The sequence below is a fragment of the Oreochromis aureus genome, linkage group 9 (genome assembly GCF_013358895.1).
Source record: "Oreochromis aureus strain Israel breed Guangdong linkage group 9, ZZ_aureus, whole genome shotgun sequence".
NCBI classification, from domain to species: Eukaryota; Metazoa; Chordata; class Actinopteri; order Cichliformes; family Cichlidae; genus Oreochromis; species Oreochromis aureus.
The window spans coordinates 13947595-13967118 of record NC_052950.1 but is presented as its reverse complement, the minus strand read 5'-3'; the positions used below and the strand labels follow the sequence as shown (position 1 = coordinate 13967118).

General features: G+C 39.6%; 1 protein-coding gene across 3 annotated transcripts in view; it reads right to left on the bottom strand.

Moving 5' to 3' along the window:
* Positions 1–19524, bottom strand: part of ctnnd2a (catenin (cadherin-associated protein), delta 2a) — a 246588-nt gene that overhangs the window by 34423 nt on the left and 192641 nt on the right. For all 3 annotated transcript variants that reach the window (XM_039617817.1, XM_039617816.1, XM_039617818.1), the window contains 4 exons: positions 13051–13168; positions 8683–8865; positions 5858–6031; positions 2362–2512 (listed from right to left, as the gene is read on the bottom strand). In XM_039617817.1, the coding sequence (XP_039473751.1) occupies positions 2362–2512; positions 5858–6031; positions 8683–8865; positions 13051–13168 (626 nt within the window). The remainder of the gene's footprint in view (positions 1–2361; positions 2513–5857; positions 6032–8682; positions 8866–13050; positions 13169–19524) is intronic.

The following is a 19524-nucleotide window of genomic DNA, read 5'->3' as shown; positions in this document are numbered from 1 at the left end:
CTGTTTTGGTTGTAATCTGAGTTTTGATGTTTTGAGTCTTTGATTTAGAGCCTCTGGGTCTCTTCTTTTCTTAATATGCCTTCAAGTTTAGTTTAATTTTTGTATCTTTGTATTCTGGGTTATGTGGCGATGGTTTATTTTGATTCCTGGAGTTTTGGTTTGGGCAGCACTGTTATCACTGTTTCCTCACAGCAAGGAGGTCCTGGGTTTGACTTCATCATCCACCCAGTGCCTTTCTGTGTGTAATTTTGCATGTTCTCCCTGTGTCTGTTCTCTCCGGATACTCTGGCTTCCACAGTCCAAACACATGCAGTTAGGGGTGGTAGGTCAATTGGTGAGTTGAAATTGCCAATGACAGGCTGGCGTCCGGTCCAGAGTGTGTACTCCAGCATGCTTGAAGCTTAGACCTGCCAGTCATTGAAAAAATTTTGTTAAAGTATTCAACAAAAATAAAACAGTGGAGCAGGTGAAATCGTAGCTATATCAGAAAAAACATGGGATATATTGAACTCTACTCTCAAAATTACCAGTCTCCTCAACTCCAAAAACCCTAGCAAGTCCTATGGAACAAAATGGTAAACATGCGCTTAACCATTACTGATTTGTTGTTTATTTGACATACCTTTATTTCAATTTAAGGTTTTATTTATTTGCACTCTATTTTATACTTTTTATTTTTAATCGGGATACAGTGGTGCACTGTCATCTGAGAGCAAGTGGGTCCTGGGTTCAAATTCACTGGCTGGATGTGGCCTTTCTGTTTGCATGTTCTCCCTGCCTGTAATGGTACCCCAGCCTCTTCCCACAGTCCAAAACATGCATGTTAGGGTGACTGCTGATCCTAAATTGGAGTGAAGGTGTGAATGTGAGTGTCAGTGGTTGTCCATCCCTCTCTGTTAGCCTCGCAATTAATAGACTGATGACTTGTCCCGGGTGTAACCTGCCTCTTGCCCTATGACAGCTGGGGCAGGCTCCATCCCCCGGCGACGCTGGATAAGCCGATGGAAATGGATAGCTAGTGTCTGGAATTACTGCTATAGGTGGAGAGCAACAAAAAAGGCTGAAAAAAGAGCGGCATGCAAAGGCCTTGGATTGTTTTTCACAGGGATACAAATTAATGTAGCTGTAAGGTCACTGCTATCCAATTCCCTAATGATACATTTGTAAGTGTATTGAATAAACAACAGCAACAAAATAAAACAAAAATCATTCAAATCCATTCAGATGTCTCTATGCTAAGGCTTCAATTATCTGTAATCCCCTGTTGTGTGCCAGCCAGACCGTCACAGTAGGGGGCGTATTGAGCTTTGCCGGTGGCATTCCCCATTATTCTAACAACACTCTGCAAAACCACAGAGGCACCAGAGACCCCTCATCTGAAACTGAGGGTAGCGGGGTTGCTATAGGAACCACCGAGCCCATCAGGAAGCTAAGATTACCCAAGATAGTAGAGACAGAGAAGTGATATCAAACAAATGCATTTATATGCTTTTATGTTCACGTGTGGTGTTTGTTTAGGCACATATAGGAAGAAGAGGATGTGTAAAAAGGATGTCACACACACACACACACACACACACACACACACACACACACACACACACACACACACACACACACACGCATGTATACACACACACACACACACACACACACAATATAGAGTACAAGTGTCTTAATGCGTCAGGTTAAGAAGTGATCTCTACTCCCTAGATGTGTTGATGCTACCAGATTGACTGAGGCTCACTCATTACCACTGTGTACTTTTCAAAGCCAAAAGCAAGCCTTTGATCTGCTTGTCTCTTCTGCTCTCTCCCACTCTTCTGCTTTGTTCAGCCCATCTCTTTCAGATACATATCAACTACCCCTTTATTTTACTGCACTTCTTTTCTTAGACTAATTTCTCACACCAACAAACACACCTTTGCTTCAGTTAAATAACCATTTTAATCATTTAGAAAAAAACTGCAATTTTGCTCTTCGACTTACATTGCAGAACAAGCCAACCTCTTATATGTTTTATATGATCTCCATAAGCAGGACACTTCCAAATATGATGCGCTTATTAAGCGACAGTTGAAAAGCAAAGTTCAAATTTTAGCTCATTATACACACTTAATTGCTAATTTAATTTTCTCTATCATTAACATCATTAGCTACCTTTTAATTGGTCAAAATTACACAGCTCACCAACTTTCCCCACTTGGCTCGCATGACTCATAGCAGGTGAGCCAGAACAGACCAGAATATCATTTGAGATTAAATTAATGACGTGCATCCAACGTTTTTAAGATTAAAAAAGCCAGTGACAAATGCCGTGATTTCATTGGTGCCTCACCCCCACCCCTTATCAGTACTCACCAATGAGCTCCTTGTTCCTGATGTCCAAAGCCATATTTCTGAGAGCAGTGGCGACAGCGCACACGACTTTGTCATTGTCTATCCTCAATAATTCCACTAGGATGGGAAGGCCTTTCTCCTTACGGACAGCAGCACGGATGTACACTGACCACTGACAGGAAAACACAAGTGGAAAGAGTTAGTGTCAACAGTGTTAATGTCCAACAACCATAAAGAAGGAGTATATTTACACTTAAACTCCTGCACAGGAGGATTTTAAATAAAAGTAAAATAGAAGAACACCAGCAAAATAAAAATAAATTAGTACCATGTTAAAAAAGACACCAAAAAAAAAGAGACTGCGGTGTGAAATTAGGATAACAGTGTTTTGCTTAATAAAATCGTCATGGGTGCTTTATATGAAATTGTTTACACTCCATAGATTTCCTTTGAGTAAAGTGGTTAGTGTAGGAAAAAAAGGAAAGAGGCAGAAAGAGCTCAGTGGTCAAATGGGAGATGTTATATTCAGCAACTGACGCATTACGCTGTGTCACAAGTAATATACTGTGAGAGGGAGAATTATATGAACCAACCAGAGGAGTTTTAAGCCTGGAGACCTCTCTATCTTCCCTCAACAACTATCAAGGTACCCTCAAATGGGCCACTCAGCCCTGAACAGCTCAAATGCATCTGCCTTATGGGTCAATTGCAGACGATTGGGGAGGTACTGAAACGCCCAAGAATGGTATAAGTGGTTGAAGTGTGAGGCTGAAAGTTTCTGTCACTTTTATAATTGATCTTTCCACAGCATGTAAAGGTTAAAACACAGTTCTGTTTACAAACTGTGTTTCTTCATATGATCATTTTAGGAAATATTTTACCCTTGGATTGAAATGATCTTTGGTAAGACTTACGTGGGCAGAGTTTAGTGTGCCAACGCTAATTCTTCACAAACTGTTAGCAGTTCTAATTTAATTATAAGAATACTGACAATGAAGTTAAAAACACAACAGGAGAAAGCAGAACAATGCACGCATGTAAACACACACACGTTCATACAGTTAGGCTCTTGTAAAATAAACGTAACACAAAAAGTAATGAAAATGTGTGTTTGGTTGAACGTTTCTTTGTTCTAAGAGTGCTTCTCGGCAATAAGTCTTACACTGTTGGTAAGCTTGTTTATTCTCCCTTAAATGGTGCCACATTTGTAAGGAAAATGCATTTGTGGGTTGAGCAGCAGAGTTGAGCGTGTGGGTTGCACCCATGAAAAATTTGCAGTCTTTTCTGCTTAAAACTGTTTACTCTGCTATTGACACTTGTTTGGTTTCATTTATTGGGTTGAATGTTGAAGGATGAATAAACAAGACACATTGGAAATGTAATAATTTATTCATCTAACAACAGACTAGCATGACATTAGCCATAACAGTGTGGCACCTCAAACTCATGCTGGTCACCAGTTTGGTTACACACTACTGTGGGATGGCCTCCCATTCTTCAAACAGCATTTGTTGCAAGTCATCCAGCGTGGTTGTGTTGGTCACTCTGGCATAAACGGTGTGCAAAAGCTGATCCCATGAGTGTTCAGTGGGGTTGAGGTCAGGTCTGCAGGCAGGCCATTCCTTCATCTCCACTCCCAAATTCTGGAGGTAGTCTCTGATAAGCCACGCTCTGTGGGGGCGATCTTCGAGGGTATTCTTGGAAGAGTTCAGTCCCAGACTGCAACGATATCTTCTCTACACTTTGACCCTACAATCCAACTGCTGTAGGCAGAATCCTGACTGATCACTGAACATAAAGTTCACCCACATTTTCAGGTGTTAGCAACATGCACTGATGTCAGCACGTTCCCTACACCAGTGCAATGAAGGGCAGTCATTGCAGGCCTTCTGGCAGCCCTATGAGACCAGAGATTGGCAGTGTGCAGTCTGTTCCAGATAGTCTGAGTAGAGAGCAGTCAGCCAAATGGTCCTGAGAGACAAGACTACAAATCTGTAGAAGACTGCTTATGGTTCCAAAGTGCTGACGGGGTGAGGAAACAGTCTTTTTGTGGTGTTCTTTCCTTGAGACACCAACTTCACGGCCTGTCTCCAAAATTCCCTGTTATATGGAACTTGGCCTTTAACTTGAAGCTGCCCTATGGCACAGGCCCCATCCAGATCAGTCAAATGTGGAGTGCTTAGAGCAGACACCAACTGACCGCTGTAGCAGTGTCCTTGCTCACAGGTGCTGACAATCACCACAAGCTCAAAAACAAAGAGTCAATAACGTCAACTCACAACTGGATTTTCCTTACAAAGGTGGCACCATTTAAGGGGAAATAAACTGGCTTTCCAATAGTATAAGATTTATTGCCAAGAAGCATTGTTACAACAAAGAAAAATCTACCAAATTCAAATTTCCTTACTTTTTGTGCTGAGTTTCAAACGTGTGATTCCCTTAAGACAACCCGCCCCCATCATTTCCTTCTCCTCCTCCACCCTTGATTATTCTTCAGACCCCCTCTTCTATACCTGTCATGCTCCGACTGTCTGTCTACTCTACTGTCGATGGAAATACCAATTCAAAACGAGTTACAAACACATCCCATACACATCTACAGGTCCACTGAAGCATACTCTCACAGTGTCTCCCCTGTCTGTCACTCCCTCTTGAGTTCATATTTTCATAAACTGCATTTTTTGGATCACATAAATACTTCCATTAAGTTTCTCACATAGTCTATTTATGACCAACAATGTCTGGCACAGTTTATTTTTATTTTTATTTTATTTTATTAAGGTCAAGCTAAGATTATACCCACACACTTTCTGCCTTTTACCCTTATATAAACCTCCCTCAAGGCTACAGCTGCCCCCACCAGAGCTCTCCAATATGACATGACTCATACATTATTACCATCTAGCTGCCTCCGTTGGTTGCCTGTTGTTGAACCCGGGCTCTACTCCCTGTGTGTACAGGTTTGGAGCATTTACATTATTATAGTAATTACATTCCTACTGAGCAACGTGCAACACTGCATTACATAGAAGACATAAAAACATGGGATCGAATTAAAATATTTTAAAGTCAGCAGGATGCTGCAGTGAGCAAAAAGATTATTAATTCAAAAGAAAATTACCTTTTTTTTTACCTATGTGGTTATGAAGGCAGAAGACTTTTCATAGGTTTTGCTGCATTTGCTTGTGTACAATGAAGCTCTTGGCACCAGGCGTGCATATTCACACAGTTTACTTGCACACATTCAGCTTATACATACATACTTAAGTATTGTGTCCAACATATAATGTGAATATGCACTATTATCTATGTTTTTTTCAGAGCACAAGACCTGTGTACAATTAGTAAAGTGTGTCTCTGCATTCACTGCACAGCCACTGTGTGTTAGGACAAGCTAAACACATATACACTTGCAGCTGTATACTCATCTGAGGTTGTATAATTCGACAATTTATATTTGACAAATATAATATAACAAGGCAAACATTTTTGAAAAGCATCTTAAATCTAGCATTACCTTCCAGCTGCCTGCAGCCAGGTTCTGCAGAGCCCCAGCTGCACCCTCTAGAGTGTCAGGATTGGAGCATTCAGACAGCAGGGTGAGGTAGGGCTTGACGATGGTGGGGTGCCACAGCATCTGAACTCCTTTGGGGGGCTCCGCCGTGTCGGGAAAGGGGCCCACGCCATCCCACTGTGAGAGATGAGACAGAGTGAAATAGCTTTTTTTTTATGTTAATTTATATTCATGAAGAAATACTTGAAGGAAACCGTTAACTCCATTCCCACAATCACATTTTGTTTTACCCTTTAGGAAACTTTTTACTTTGTTTAAAACCAAAAAACAGCACCTCTTCAGTGTGGCTGAACATTTTAATGACATTTTTCACCAATTCTAGGAGAAATAAGTGACTTCTGTGAAATTGTAAGATGTTCCTTTTTCTGTTCTTCCATGTAAAGCTTACAGTGATTCTATAAAAACCTGCATAACCAATCTGAATGAACTCGCTTTTGTATCTAAACATTTTTTATGTCGGAGTGACTGAATTCACATGAGAAAAGCGACCTGCACTGCCACCTGGTACACCCTGACCTATTAGAAAAGTTACCGAGACACTGAGTAAATCACTCCTTGTCAGCTTAAGAATAGTGATGGATGGATGAATAGCGATAAAGGTGTTGAAGGGCTTAGATAGAAGGGAGATGCATGATCTGAAACGACAGTGAGAGCTACAGAAAGAGAAGACACTATGAGAGAATGTTTCATTGCTACATTTGCTTTGAGCAATAAACATAAAGCTTTACAGTTATCTCTCACTTCATCTTTGTCTTTTTTCATTACAGAGGAGTCTTTCTTGATGTCTGAACTTCTTTGTTGTCTGACATACCCACACCTTTTTCATGTAGGCATAAACCAGCATCTTTTTCTCTCATTTTCTCTTCCTCTTAATTCTCTCTTGCATATCTTGCCCTGATTTTTCCTCCTTTTAATTCTTCTCTCTCTCTCTGCCTCTCTCTCCTGATTTCTCTGTCTCTTTCTTGCACGCTTGACCCTTTTCCCTATTTTCTTATTCTGCTTCCGTCCCGCTCTTTCCAGTCCTCAGTTTTTCCTCTCCCTATCGACCTTCTCGGTTTCGCTCTACTGCATCCTCTCCTCTTCTTGTCTCAAGGTAAACTAAGCTAGTGTATATCTTGAAAGAAGCACTGTGGCATGTGTGTGTTTGTGTGCAACTGAGTGTCCCTATCTGCTTTTATCTATGTACAGATTCGATAATAAATCATAAAACTCAAAGCATAGATAAAAGCACTACACAAAGGAGCATCAGATGACTCACAATAGCAATTCTACATATTTAACACACATATATGTTGCTAAACTCCCTAAAATAGCATTTTTAAATACATTTATTTCAGTACGGTATTATTAACCTTTTCATCTTTGACTTCCTGTTTTGAGTATTTGCTTATTTGCATCTGTGATGCAAGCTGGATCTCCTCCACTGTGTCAAAATATTTTATTTTCAACTTAAGTTTTACTTTGGAGGAGAGGAGCAATTTGTGGGGGAATAGAGGGTTCGGTGAATAAGATGAATGAAGAAAAAAGAAAGTGTTAGTGTGTCCAAAAACATCTGTGCCAACTTTTCTCCCTGAAATGTGTTTGGATGTTGAAGAAGAACTCCAGGATCACAGCCTTCCCCCTGGGGGAAAAATTCACAGTGCAAAAACCCAGTGAACATCAAGGAATAACAAGCATGCTGGCCCGCTGCCTTGTCTACAGGCTTGAACACATTTGCTTTTTAAGAAAGTTTGAGGTCCGTGCTTATCCTGCAGTACAAGTGGTCAGAGCTGCACCACTACAATATCAATTCAAATACATCAGAAACCCTGAAAGCAGAGCAGCAATACAATAGGAGAAAACCTTGAAAAGAGATAAGCACATTTAAATCAGGTGTTCCTTTTATATATCAGTTATTTAAAATACATTCAAAATGAAGTCATATAGTCAGACTGCTAAATACCTAAAAAAATGCCAATTACACAAAATATCAACAAATCCAGGAAAACATTTTCTAGTAGTTCATTAGGATTGTTTCGGTCAAGTTCAGGCTCCCTGATCTTCTGCTCTTAACTTGTTTTCTCTCTCTCAACTCTAGACCTTCTCAGTCTGTCAGCCTCCCACTAACTACTATCCCTGCTTCATTGTTGTAGGGTTTTATAGCGTATACCTCTGGGGTTTGACCTTTTGCTACTTCCCATTATCTATCCCTCTATTCATCAGTGTGTATTCCCTCCTGGCAGTCTGACTGCTTTGCTTTGATGGTTGAAATTTGGCCTCAAATTCTTTTCAAATGCAGTTTATTAATATTTTCATTTCATTTAAACACAGCTTTGCCAGAGCATTGAATGGATCATCAGTGGTCAGCAACAAATAAAATAGAGACATATTCTTGATATCTAGTTTGGTTTGAGCCTCAAATTCACTTCTGGTCCATCCGGTTAGCTCTGAAAGATGTAAGTAAGGTCTTTGTTTGCATACTTTAGGCCTGTGTCTGTGTTTAGGAAATTAAGAGAAGCTGAGTGTTGAAGCCTTTAAAGGAAAGTTGAGGTCACAAAGACTCAATTATATATAAAGTTAAAGAGCAGAAAAAAAAATGTAACACAAGCCAGTTAATTTTAAAAGAAACCAATGCTTTTCAGATGACCTTGAAGAGAAACTGATCTGCATTTTACTGCAGATCCCTGCTGAAAGAGATGTGGTAGGTTTCAGACATTCAATGTATTTTTTTAAAAACTTTTTTAACTTGCTCACATCATCTGATTAGCTCCTGTTTTCTGTGTCTTTACCTGGTCAGCTCCCTTCTTTTTCTTCTTCTTCTTGCCCCAGCAACCGGAGCTCTCTCCGTCGCGACCATTGGCATCACAAAGCAGGCCATCCAGCTCTTCCAACCCCCCTTGCTGACCATGAGATGTCTCAGCAGCCAGTCGGTATGACAGGTTCCTCAGGATGCAAACACAGTTCTCCACAGTCTGCGAACAGAGCGAGATGGGAGAGATGAAGGCGGAAGAGAAGGTGGGGAGAAATAAGATGAGATCAATAAAGAGAGAGGTTTAAATGGAAAAAAAAAAAAAAGGTTGAGATTGAAGATTCGTGTTTGATGCCATTTAATGAAACATCTCGCTTGAAAACACCGAGCAAACTCAAATTCAAAGCACGGTAATAAAAACCACCCACTCTCTCACTTTTACACTATCAGCCTTCCACCCGCACTCAGGAGCCAGACAGATGGAGAGGGTGAAAGACAGGGAGGGAGACGGCAAGTGAGAGGGAGAGGGAAAGGAAAGAACAACAATAATCTCACAAGTAATATTCTTCTGCATATTGTTAGCTCTGACTTTGAAATGAGATTAGCAGAAACTCAGGTAAATGAGGAAAAATGACAAACCCAATATATTATATCACGCCCCATTAAACATGAAGTTTCGAGGCGAACCCAGCAGCCAGAGAACATGTGTGTACTCTTGAGTCTGAAGGAAAGCCGATTCTCTAATAGTGTATATTGTCTCCTCTTAAGTGTGTGTGTTCTGTTTTGTTTTTTTTAACTGATTGTGTGCACTTGCATACGTGTGTATCGCTGACAAAGGGGAGACATCAAGTCACCAGAGTGGAAATTAACAAAGACAAATCATCAATCTTCACTCAGTCTGACTGTTGGTTTAGACAAAAACAACTAAGGAGTGTAATTGAACACCCTCAAGAGATGCTACAAACAAAACAATGTCTCACTCCAGTGAGCTGCAGTCATATTTGAAATTCTATTCTCACGTTATTATGGAGCGATGTAGGAGAAGTTACATTTTATTTACAATTTGCTGTGACATTTCGGATTTCGATCTATTATTTCACATTTATTCCGTACCCTTTTATTTCTAGGTGCACTGTGCAGGGAAATTAAGTTGCCAGGTAAACGGATTCTGTTATATGTCTTGTCAAAGCAGGAAGGTCAGAGGTCAGGGCCAGTTACAGATCAGCACCTCTACACCTGGGTGGGATTTAAGGTTCTCTCGGGAACACAGAAGTTATGCACTCCAAACTGTGACAAGAAACTTTTGTAACACCAAAGCTAGCCTTCATTGTTCTTGTATTTATGACATTTATGTGCTTTCCAGCCTAGAGTCTTAGAAGCTGGAAGTCCACACATAACAGCCTTCCAGTAAGCTTCCCTATGCAATGAGACACACCAAATGTAGGCTGTTAAATCTCAATATTATATATTAGCATTATATTGGCTGTGTATGTAGAATGATGTGCCTAGTCTACTCAGTCTTGCACCATCAATTTCAATTAGTGTGTCTGCTAAGTTAATTGACTCCTGGCAGTGTGCTATTATATAGTGGGAAACCTGATTAAATGTCCTTAAAACTTAATTGCTTCTGTGCCTTCTGTAGAGCAGAATGGCAGTAATCTAGAGATTTTCTTTAATGCTTAAGCTATGTCACATTATATATCTATAGTGACTACTCCTCAGATCTCATGTTTCTCTGTCCACAATTATTGAACACGTCACGAGCAGAAGGCCGTGTTGAAACAGTTGAAATAGAATCAACATCTATAGCTTTAATAAAGTGTTGCACTGAGGGCAAAAAACAGAAAACCTATTATGCAGGCGCAATATAAAACATTAAAAATGAATTTTTAATCATTCACAGGAGGTCAAAACCTCCAGAAATTTAGTATTCAGTGTTAATGTTTGATGTTAACCACAGGTAATGTGTTGGCTCTATCCTTGTCCAAATCGGCTTTCTTTAACTATTGTGCTGTATGTTATAGAAATTCAAAGCTAAGTTATAAACACAAGCACCTGCATTTCAGCAGTGTGACATGGATTATGTAAAATGGATTCACAGTGATGTGATGCCATCACATCACTGTGAATCCATAATTAAGATCAGTAAAGGCATATCTACTGAATGACAGAGTTTGTAGTTAAAAACAATAACAAGCACTGCTATTGTAATGCAGCAGCTATATTACATTGTGCTCTGATATTCTAGCTTTAGCAACAGAAAGTTGAAATATTAACGTTTTAATGGAAGTCAAAAGACATTTGGGGATTCGGGATTTTTGCACAGTCATGTTTAAATGATTGGTGATAACAACAGTTTGTATTTTTTAATATGTAAATGCTAAATTGTTTTAAAAGTAAAGAAACAATTGCTTCGTTTTATCTAGTCATAGTAACTGTAGATTCTGTGCAGGCCATTGGTTTGACAATTGCTCAATAAGAGAACCCATTCATAGTGTCCAAAGACTTAAGTTATGAGATGTTATCTTGCTGCCTAAGATAGCTGACATCGTTCTTGGTCATAAGTTCCAGTGTTAAAGAAAAAGACTTACTCTTACAGTGTTGTCTGAACCGCACAGTTATTTACCCCGGCAACAGTGTTGCAACAGGGACAGGTTAGGACAGACACTGTGTAGTTTTATTAATTATTTTCATTTCATCCACTTTAATTCATATTATTCTAGTAAATCAGATTACATGCTGTAAACAGCCTTTTTAGGGCAGTTTGTTTAGAAGACACTGATCACCCATCAATACAAACACAATAACAGAGTCACCTTGAAACAATACCTTAATTATGAATATGTTTTTTGTATATGTGGGTTCTTCAGTTACATGCACGGTCCCACTGTGCAGCATCGATCATAATTGCTTATTATCATCTTTTATATTTGATAAAATTCTTCATTATTAATGGTTTATAAAATGTAATCTTACAGTTTTGACTTCAACAGTCCCATACAACCATATCTATATCTGCTTATTCTCACGCCCCCTTTATAATTTACTATATTTTCTGTGTTTGTCACCAAATATTTGCAGATGTTCAAAAAAGGTTTATTAAAGCACAAGGACATCGTGAGCGAACATCGTGATCAAATTATTTATAAGTTTAAAAATACATACTCTGAAGTAGTAACTTGATTATGGAACTACAAATTCTACTCCTTGGAGAATAAATATGTAAATCAACGTGTAAGGTCACCAGCCTATTATCTGAAGCTCGAGAGAAATTTGGTCAATGCAGCAAGACAATAATCCAAAGCAGAGGTTTTTAAATGGCCTGGTTAAAGTTGAATCTTATTTAAATGCCTTAGAAGGAATTTAACTTTACAATCCATGCTTGAAAGAAGCTCTGTGTGATGTGTAATTTAAACAATTCTGCAAAGAAAAGTGAACCAAAATTCCTCTACAGCAAGTTCACCCACTGTAGGTACCAGACAGGTTTGGTTGTAGCTGCTGAGGGGTTATATTTTCCCTAAGTAAATGTTTGTACTCATGTTGTCTTTTATAAAACTTTATTTTAAGATCTGAAATGTGTGAAAAATGCACAAATACAAAGGACATTTACGACTTTTTCTGCCAGACACTTTAAAATTTATGAACATGACCCTGTTATGCTACTTGAACAGCTTACATCTCTGAACAGTGCCTGCTGTTGTGTCTTATGGGATCAATTTTACCAAAGTAGTCAAAATAAGTAGATAGATTTTTTAGTATTTCAATGGCAGACCAAGACTGTTCCAACTCAACAAGCAGATAGGGAGGAAAACATAGTCTGCACAGAGCAGGTGAGAAAAAAACAGACGAAGGGAAAAGGCAGACAGTGTACCAAATGAGCACATGGCTAATGTGTACCGCTACTGCAACGGCGACCGCTCGGTGGTTTGTCTGCCAATCAGTCTTTGTTACTGTGGTGGCAGCAGTCCTCCTCTGGTGACTGCAGTTAAACAGTGGAGAAGGGCGGGCAGTTAAACAGTGATTAAGGATAGCTATTTAGAAAGGCTGGGAGACAGGGAGACCTTGAGAAGTCAGCCATCCACAACACTGTTTATGTACAGTAGTATTGACTGGCCCACATGTACTGCCACACGAATGCACATACATCCTCATACAGAAAAATGCAAAGTGAACCTAAACCCACTCAACTTTGACTACTGTCAGAGCTAAAGCAGGAAGAAATGCTGTAATACTTTGAATCTGAGCGTTTTAATTTGCCCTAATTTGTTTTGTTTCCTCCTGTGTGCTGAAAAGATTTCTGCAGTTTGTGTCTGTCTGTGATAAAAGGAGGATATGAGACACTTTGTAGTTTAGCCTGAAAATGAACAATTTAAGTTACAAACACAAGCTAAGATTTTCAGAGTCGCACCTTGCTGTCGATCTCATTGCTGCCCAGAGAGGTCTGGATAACGTAGAGCAGAGCATCTGTCAGCCCGTCACACTCCCTCATCCTTCGCCTCGCCTCCTCACCTGCTGAGCTTACGTTCCTGCAACACACATATGACAACAACTGGTTGGAGAGTGTGCTTTTCTCTGTATATGCTTATGCGTTTGCCAAATACATGGGGAAAGACAGAGAGCTGATTGAGGAGGGAAGATGAGACAGGATGACAGATGAAAGAAAAAGAAAGCTGGTAATAAGAGCTGTGTAGAGGCAGAGGGAGAGAGAGAGAAACAGATACTGGGGAACCTGGCACTTCTCCCTAAACTAAACAATTGAAAAAGAAGCATTAAAATTCTGGCTACATCTCAATCTATGCCCTGAAGGCTCACTTCAATTTAAAGCACTTGACTTGAGTCCAAAAAAAGGGAAAGGGAAAAAAAGCCACTTTAGTCAGACAGTTGGTGGCTGAACTTCACAGCCAACAATCACACCAACGCTGCTTTGATAATTTAACAATATTGTTCAGTATATTATTAGCAGCTTTGCCAATATGATGCACAGAAATAATGAATTGAATTTTGATTGAACTGGAAGTTCAGGTGGGCGTTGGGCTGGATTTGTTTGGGTTTCAACAAGGAACTGCCTGTGATACAGAAACACTTCGTACCAGACAGTGACTCATTTGTCTGCGTTAATAAAATAGAAAATGAAACTGAGGTGAGCGGCATGAGCTAAAATTAATATTATACTTACCTGAAATAATCACTTTAATGCTCAGTTCACACTAAAAAAAACAGCATATCACAAAACATTGACACAATCTAGCAAATGTCCCACATTTGGGCACTCAAGATAAAATCAGATTTAGAAAAGCACTATAGATAAACAACATGCAAAAACAACAACAACACAAAGACAGACACGAGAACATAACGAAAAAACCTCTGATTTTAGGTGACTCATTATTAGCCACAGACCAAACAGGACAACAATTACATTGCAGTGAGTCACTGCAGTGCAGGCAGATAAATTATGAAGTATAATTTATGTAAATTCAGTATAATAAACTTTACATTAATAACACATACTCCATATCATTTCAGGCCTTCAGCTATACACTAACAGAAAAAAGTTACCAATGCTGACAAATAGTGTTAGAGTCATAATCAGTTTAGCATGTGCGTAGCTGTCTGTCAGTGTGAACGTATGAGACAAACATCGATTTCTACTTTCTACTTCTATTTTTGTCTGTGAAGGTTCTCAGTCATCCAGGCCATCGTGGTCTAAAGAGCTTGGAAAGAAAAGCGTCTGGACTCTTCAGTTTTAAGAGCAACTGATGGAGAGTCCCACATTTTGAGCCCTATGGGAGTGTCCCCAAGAGGGTCATGGACCCCCTATTGATCCTCTGTCTAATCACACGAAAAAGGTCACAATCAGCCAAGGTTTCGGGTGAACCCACTGTAAAACCTAACCCCATCCTGTCATGTGATTTAGGCTACGTCCACACTAGCCCGGATAGATTTGAAAACACACTAGCGTTTTCAGTCGTTTTCACAGAGTTGCGCGTCCACATTGAAACATCCGAAAACACTTACGTTCCACTACTGCGCATGCGTGAAACGCAAGAAGATTCCACCTGCCTCATTTCTGTCTGCCGCTTATTTACTTTCCGGCTCTTTGAAACGTTGCAGTTGTTGAAGAAAAGCACCGAGTTTTTTAAATGGACTAACAATGAGGTGGAGTTGTTGCTGCAAGTAACACAAAAGTACAAAGTTGCAAAAGCTAGTGAGAGTTAAAAAATTTGATGAAAAGCTATCTGGAGCATGTACAAACTTATATTAATCTTTAATAGGGCTGTCAAAATTGAGCGCAAACAAAACAACTGCGGTATAATTCCCTCCGCTATCTTAGTTTAATTGGTCACATGACTGCATCATATGACTAACATGCGTCATCGTTTTAGAAAGTCTGCGTTTTCGCTGTCCACACTGCGATGCCAAAGCACCATTTTCAAATGTATGCGTTTTGAAAACGCTGCGTTTTCCATGAGCGAAAACGCCGACTCAGTGTGGACGGGAGGCTAAAACGGAGAGAAAACGATGCGTTTTCAAACGAAAACGCATTTGCGTGGACGCAGCCTTACTGAGGTCAGAAGGCCCAGGATGTGAGTGGGAGTTAAGGCGTCTGGGAAGGGATCTCAAAACTGGATTATAGATGGCAGACAGTTGGTTGTTCACAGTGGACATAGATGTCTTCTTTCACTCCTCTTTCAAACCATTTTTCTTCTCTGTCCAAAATGTGAACATTGGCATCCTTGTAGGAGTGACCCTTGTCCTTAAGATGCAGATGAACAGCTGAGTCTTGTCCCGTCAAGGTGGCTCTTCTATGTTGTACTTCTCTATTTTTCACTTAAGTACCTGATCAGGCTGCACCAGATAATGTCTGTTACTGTAGCATAATAGCCCCACATTAAGATGGCAACATCCTCACCCCACTTCAGTTACAATGAAACCATTTGAATATTGGCTTCTGTGTTTCTTCACTATATGTATTTGCTGGTTGTTAGAAAGCAGCTCAGTTACATGATAAATCAACACATCTACATACATTCAAAGCCACAAAATCTAGTTTCACATTCGATATCTCTGTTTGGAAAATGAGTACGACAGATCAAACTAGTGCTTTTAAAACATTTACAGTTTGGTGTTCTCTTTACTATTGACTTTACTATTATTATGTGTTGACCTGCAGAGAAAAAGAGGTGTTTTATTCAAGAAAAGATCTGGCCAAACACATAAATTAACAAGAGGATGTGCAAGAACCCCTGATAACCGCTGCTGTCAAGTTTTATGTTTAAACACTTATATAGACATAGTACAAAGATGATCCACATGGCAGGTGTCCCAGCAAAAAGCCTTGGGTGTTCAAAATAGAAAAGGAAATACATTTTGCGAATGAAGATATATAGGCAAAGACCAGATCCACTAGAATGACTCACCCTGGACAAATAAAATAAAGACAAAGTTTTCTGGTCACAGTAAGAGCAGACACACAATTTAGTGCAGACTAAATTCAAAAATCAAATACCAAATTCAGCTTTTAAGGAGATCGTGCTCATTGCCACTGTGAAACATGATTTGGGCTTGATTCAATATCTCAGGGACTAGGCAGCTTGTTGTCATGGATTCAGTTATGAATTCTAGATCAAATATTTAAGTATTTTAAGATAATGCAAGGCCATCTGGAAGTCTAAGTTTCACTGAAATCTAATCTTCACACAAGGAAAGCACACTTGCAAACAGACCCAGAAACTGCTCTAAAAGTGAAGCTATGGAATATTTAAAGCACCTTTAATGCACCTGCACAGTTTTCCAGCCACAGCTAATCAACAAAAAAAGAAGAAGAATGTGCTATTAAGTAAATGGCCTGTATTTATATAGCGCTTTACTAGTCCTTAAGGACCCCAAAGCGCTTTACATATCCAGACATCCACCCATTCACACACACATTCACACACTAGTACCACTAGTACCCAAAGAGGTAGATGCAAATTAGATAGGCAAAGCCAGAAACTACAACAACTGTCAAAAAACCTTTTGTGGAAGTCCTTCAAAGATTAAAGAGTGTGAACGCCACCAGTTACATACACTTGTGCAAAGGTAACAGGTCACACATTTTCTGTAACTATATAGCACGTTATAGAGGATGTACTATGTGGGCTCAGACAACTGGTGAAGGAGCAATACGAAAAACAAACAAACACAATATTAAAGAGTGGTGACACCAGTTTAAATATCATTCTTTTAAATCTGAAATGTCAGAAAAGAGATGAGACAATACCTTGGTATAGTTTGAACTTCTTCAAATTCATCTATCATAGTGGCATAATAAAGAGATCACTAGTCTAGGGGATGAGATCTTTCAAATATTGCACTGATGAGAAAAGGAGAAAAGAAAGGGAAAGACACAAGAACTCAATTAAAACTTCACGTTCATGGCTCCCTGCTTCCAAGAGAAGGTCAAGTCATTTTCACCCACTTTGAATGCTAATGGGCAAACAAGCACACGATGGAAATGCCGCTTAGCGGAGAACTATTCTCTGTCAAGTCGATATAAAACAACATAACAGTGAAAACACTTCACCTTGACTAATGTTTAAGCAGCAAAGACAGGCGGTAGGTGGGTGAGAAAGAGGGAGGGTGAATTATTTACTGCTTTAACACTGGCTTTAGCCTTGAATATGTCGACTTCTACAGAGATTTGCATCATGTTCTTTTGTATGATGCCTCGTCATGAGTGGAAGAGAAGACACTTAGCAATGCAACATGAGAGCTTTTATAATATTAGGTTTTTAGCCTGTATACATATATAATACGGAGGCAGACGCTTAAGCAAACAATGATATGTGATCACTCACAGGCGCGGCCCTCTTTCTCTAGTCTAAACTTTCTCTCCTGACGACTGTCTCACAGACAGAAGCTTAACTAAAGTGTGTGTTCCTTCGCCTTTTCCTCTTTGAGACACGTTTTCATAAGCCCGTCACACTCCCTCATCCTTCAGCCAGTCAGCATCTAATGATGGACTCACACCTATACAATATTTTGGCTTTGCAATTATAAATGACACATTTTCTGATTGGTATTGCTTGTGGTTTTTCATGATGTTCAAGAGGTCGTCAGGAAGGAAGCGCTAACTAGCGATTTCCAGGAAAATAATGCAAATGGACCTGCATGGTGTGTATGGCACTGAATCTCAAATGTTACTCTTCACATTTCACAGTTTCTTCTGGCTACACTGCCAACATCATTCCATATTTACCATGCCACGTTTACAGCTGTGCACAGCTGAGCGAAAAAAGAAGCTCTTAAAGGCTAGACCAAAAAAAAGAAGTTTCCCACATTTTTGTAGTTTATGAAATACTAAGATGAGGATCAGACCAGACTGTCATTTTTATAAGTATACGGTTATCTCCTATATACTTTGCTTAATAGCTTTTGTATGTCTGCTATTTAAAGGCCTATGCACATGGATGGGTGAGTGGGTGGGTGTGTGTGTGTGTGTGTGTGTGTACACGGGCGACCGTGGCTCAGGGGGGTTGGGAAGGGCACCTGTAACCGGAAGGTTGCCGGTTCCATCCCCGGCCTTTCTGTCCTGGTCATTGTGTCCTTGGGCAAGACACTTTACCCTACCGTCTACTGGTGTTGCCCAGAGGGGCCGATGGCGCGATATGGCAGCCTCGCCTCTGTCAGTCTGCCCCAGGGCAGCTGTGGCTACAACGTAGCTTGCCTCCACCAGTGTATGAATGTGAGCGTGAATGAATAATGGCATTGTAAAGCGCTTTGGGTGCCTTGAAAAGCGCTATAGAAATCCAATCCATTATTAACTCTCTGCATTTGTGTTAATGGCTTATGTGCACATGTGCTTGTTAATCTAGTGGTAATGAAGCATGACGTATTGCACCATTCTGTAACACACCTCTTCTTAGATATAATTTAGTGAGAAAACAGTGAGATAATAAGAGGGGTGAGAATTTCTTCAGCAAAAAAAAGCATTTTATTAAATAATATTTTGATAGATTAGATTTAAACAAACTTGTTTGTTTTAACCAGTTTCATGGGGACACTGGTAACATAATATATGTACAAGGTTACAGCTCATAGAGAAAGAGTGCATCACAAACGGTAAACCCTTTGCAGGACTGCATGGGCTTCAGAAAACACTAAAGTGAAAGAAAAGGTTTTCTATCACGTGTGTGTGTGTATGTGTGTGTGTGTGTGTGTCTGCTTAAATTTAACCGGTAATCTCTACTATTTAGTGAGTCCATTACAGGTTTACAGTTCATCCTATCTGATGTCACTCCTCATTAATTTAGCCTAACTCATTAGCCTGCATCATTAAATAATTACCTACTGAGCAAAAAGACACAGAACTTGATTAAGCATCCCATTCAAAATGTTAGCTGCAGTGAAGTAACAGCGTAGTTCGTTTAGTGGCAGTGCCAAACAAGCACGACATTTGACTACTGCAGCTCAAAATATTTCGAAAAACTCATTGTTTGCTGGTTCTAGTTACGGGAACATTTCCATTAAATGGTAAAGTTCAGTCAGTTCTCTCTTCCTTCCAGTAAACAGTTCTTGTGGGAAGAATCATGCAGAGAAGTTTTGACATATTAATATGATTTCTGGGAATCAAATTTAGAAAAACAAATAAAGAAGAAAAAAAGATTGAATGTCAAAATAGTAAGAACAGAGAAAGGCATGCATATATTTTTATTTTTATCAAATTTCAACAAAAACAAGGGAATGAATAAACTGAAAAAGAAAACAATGAATTAAGTTCATGACAGTTAATTAAAGGGGATCAAATTGAAGATGTACCAGAGGTTGCAAAAAGCACACCTAATTAACCGTAGATCCCAGATCCCAGAAATCCTTCAAAATCCAATGAAAACATTTAGGA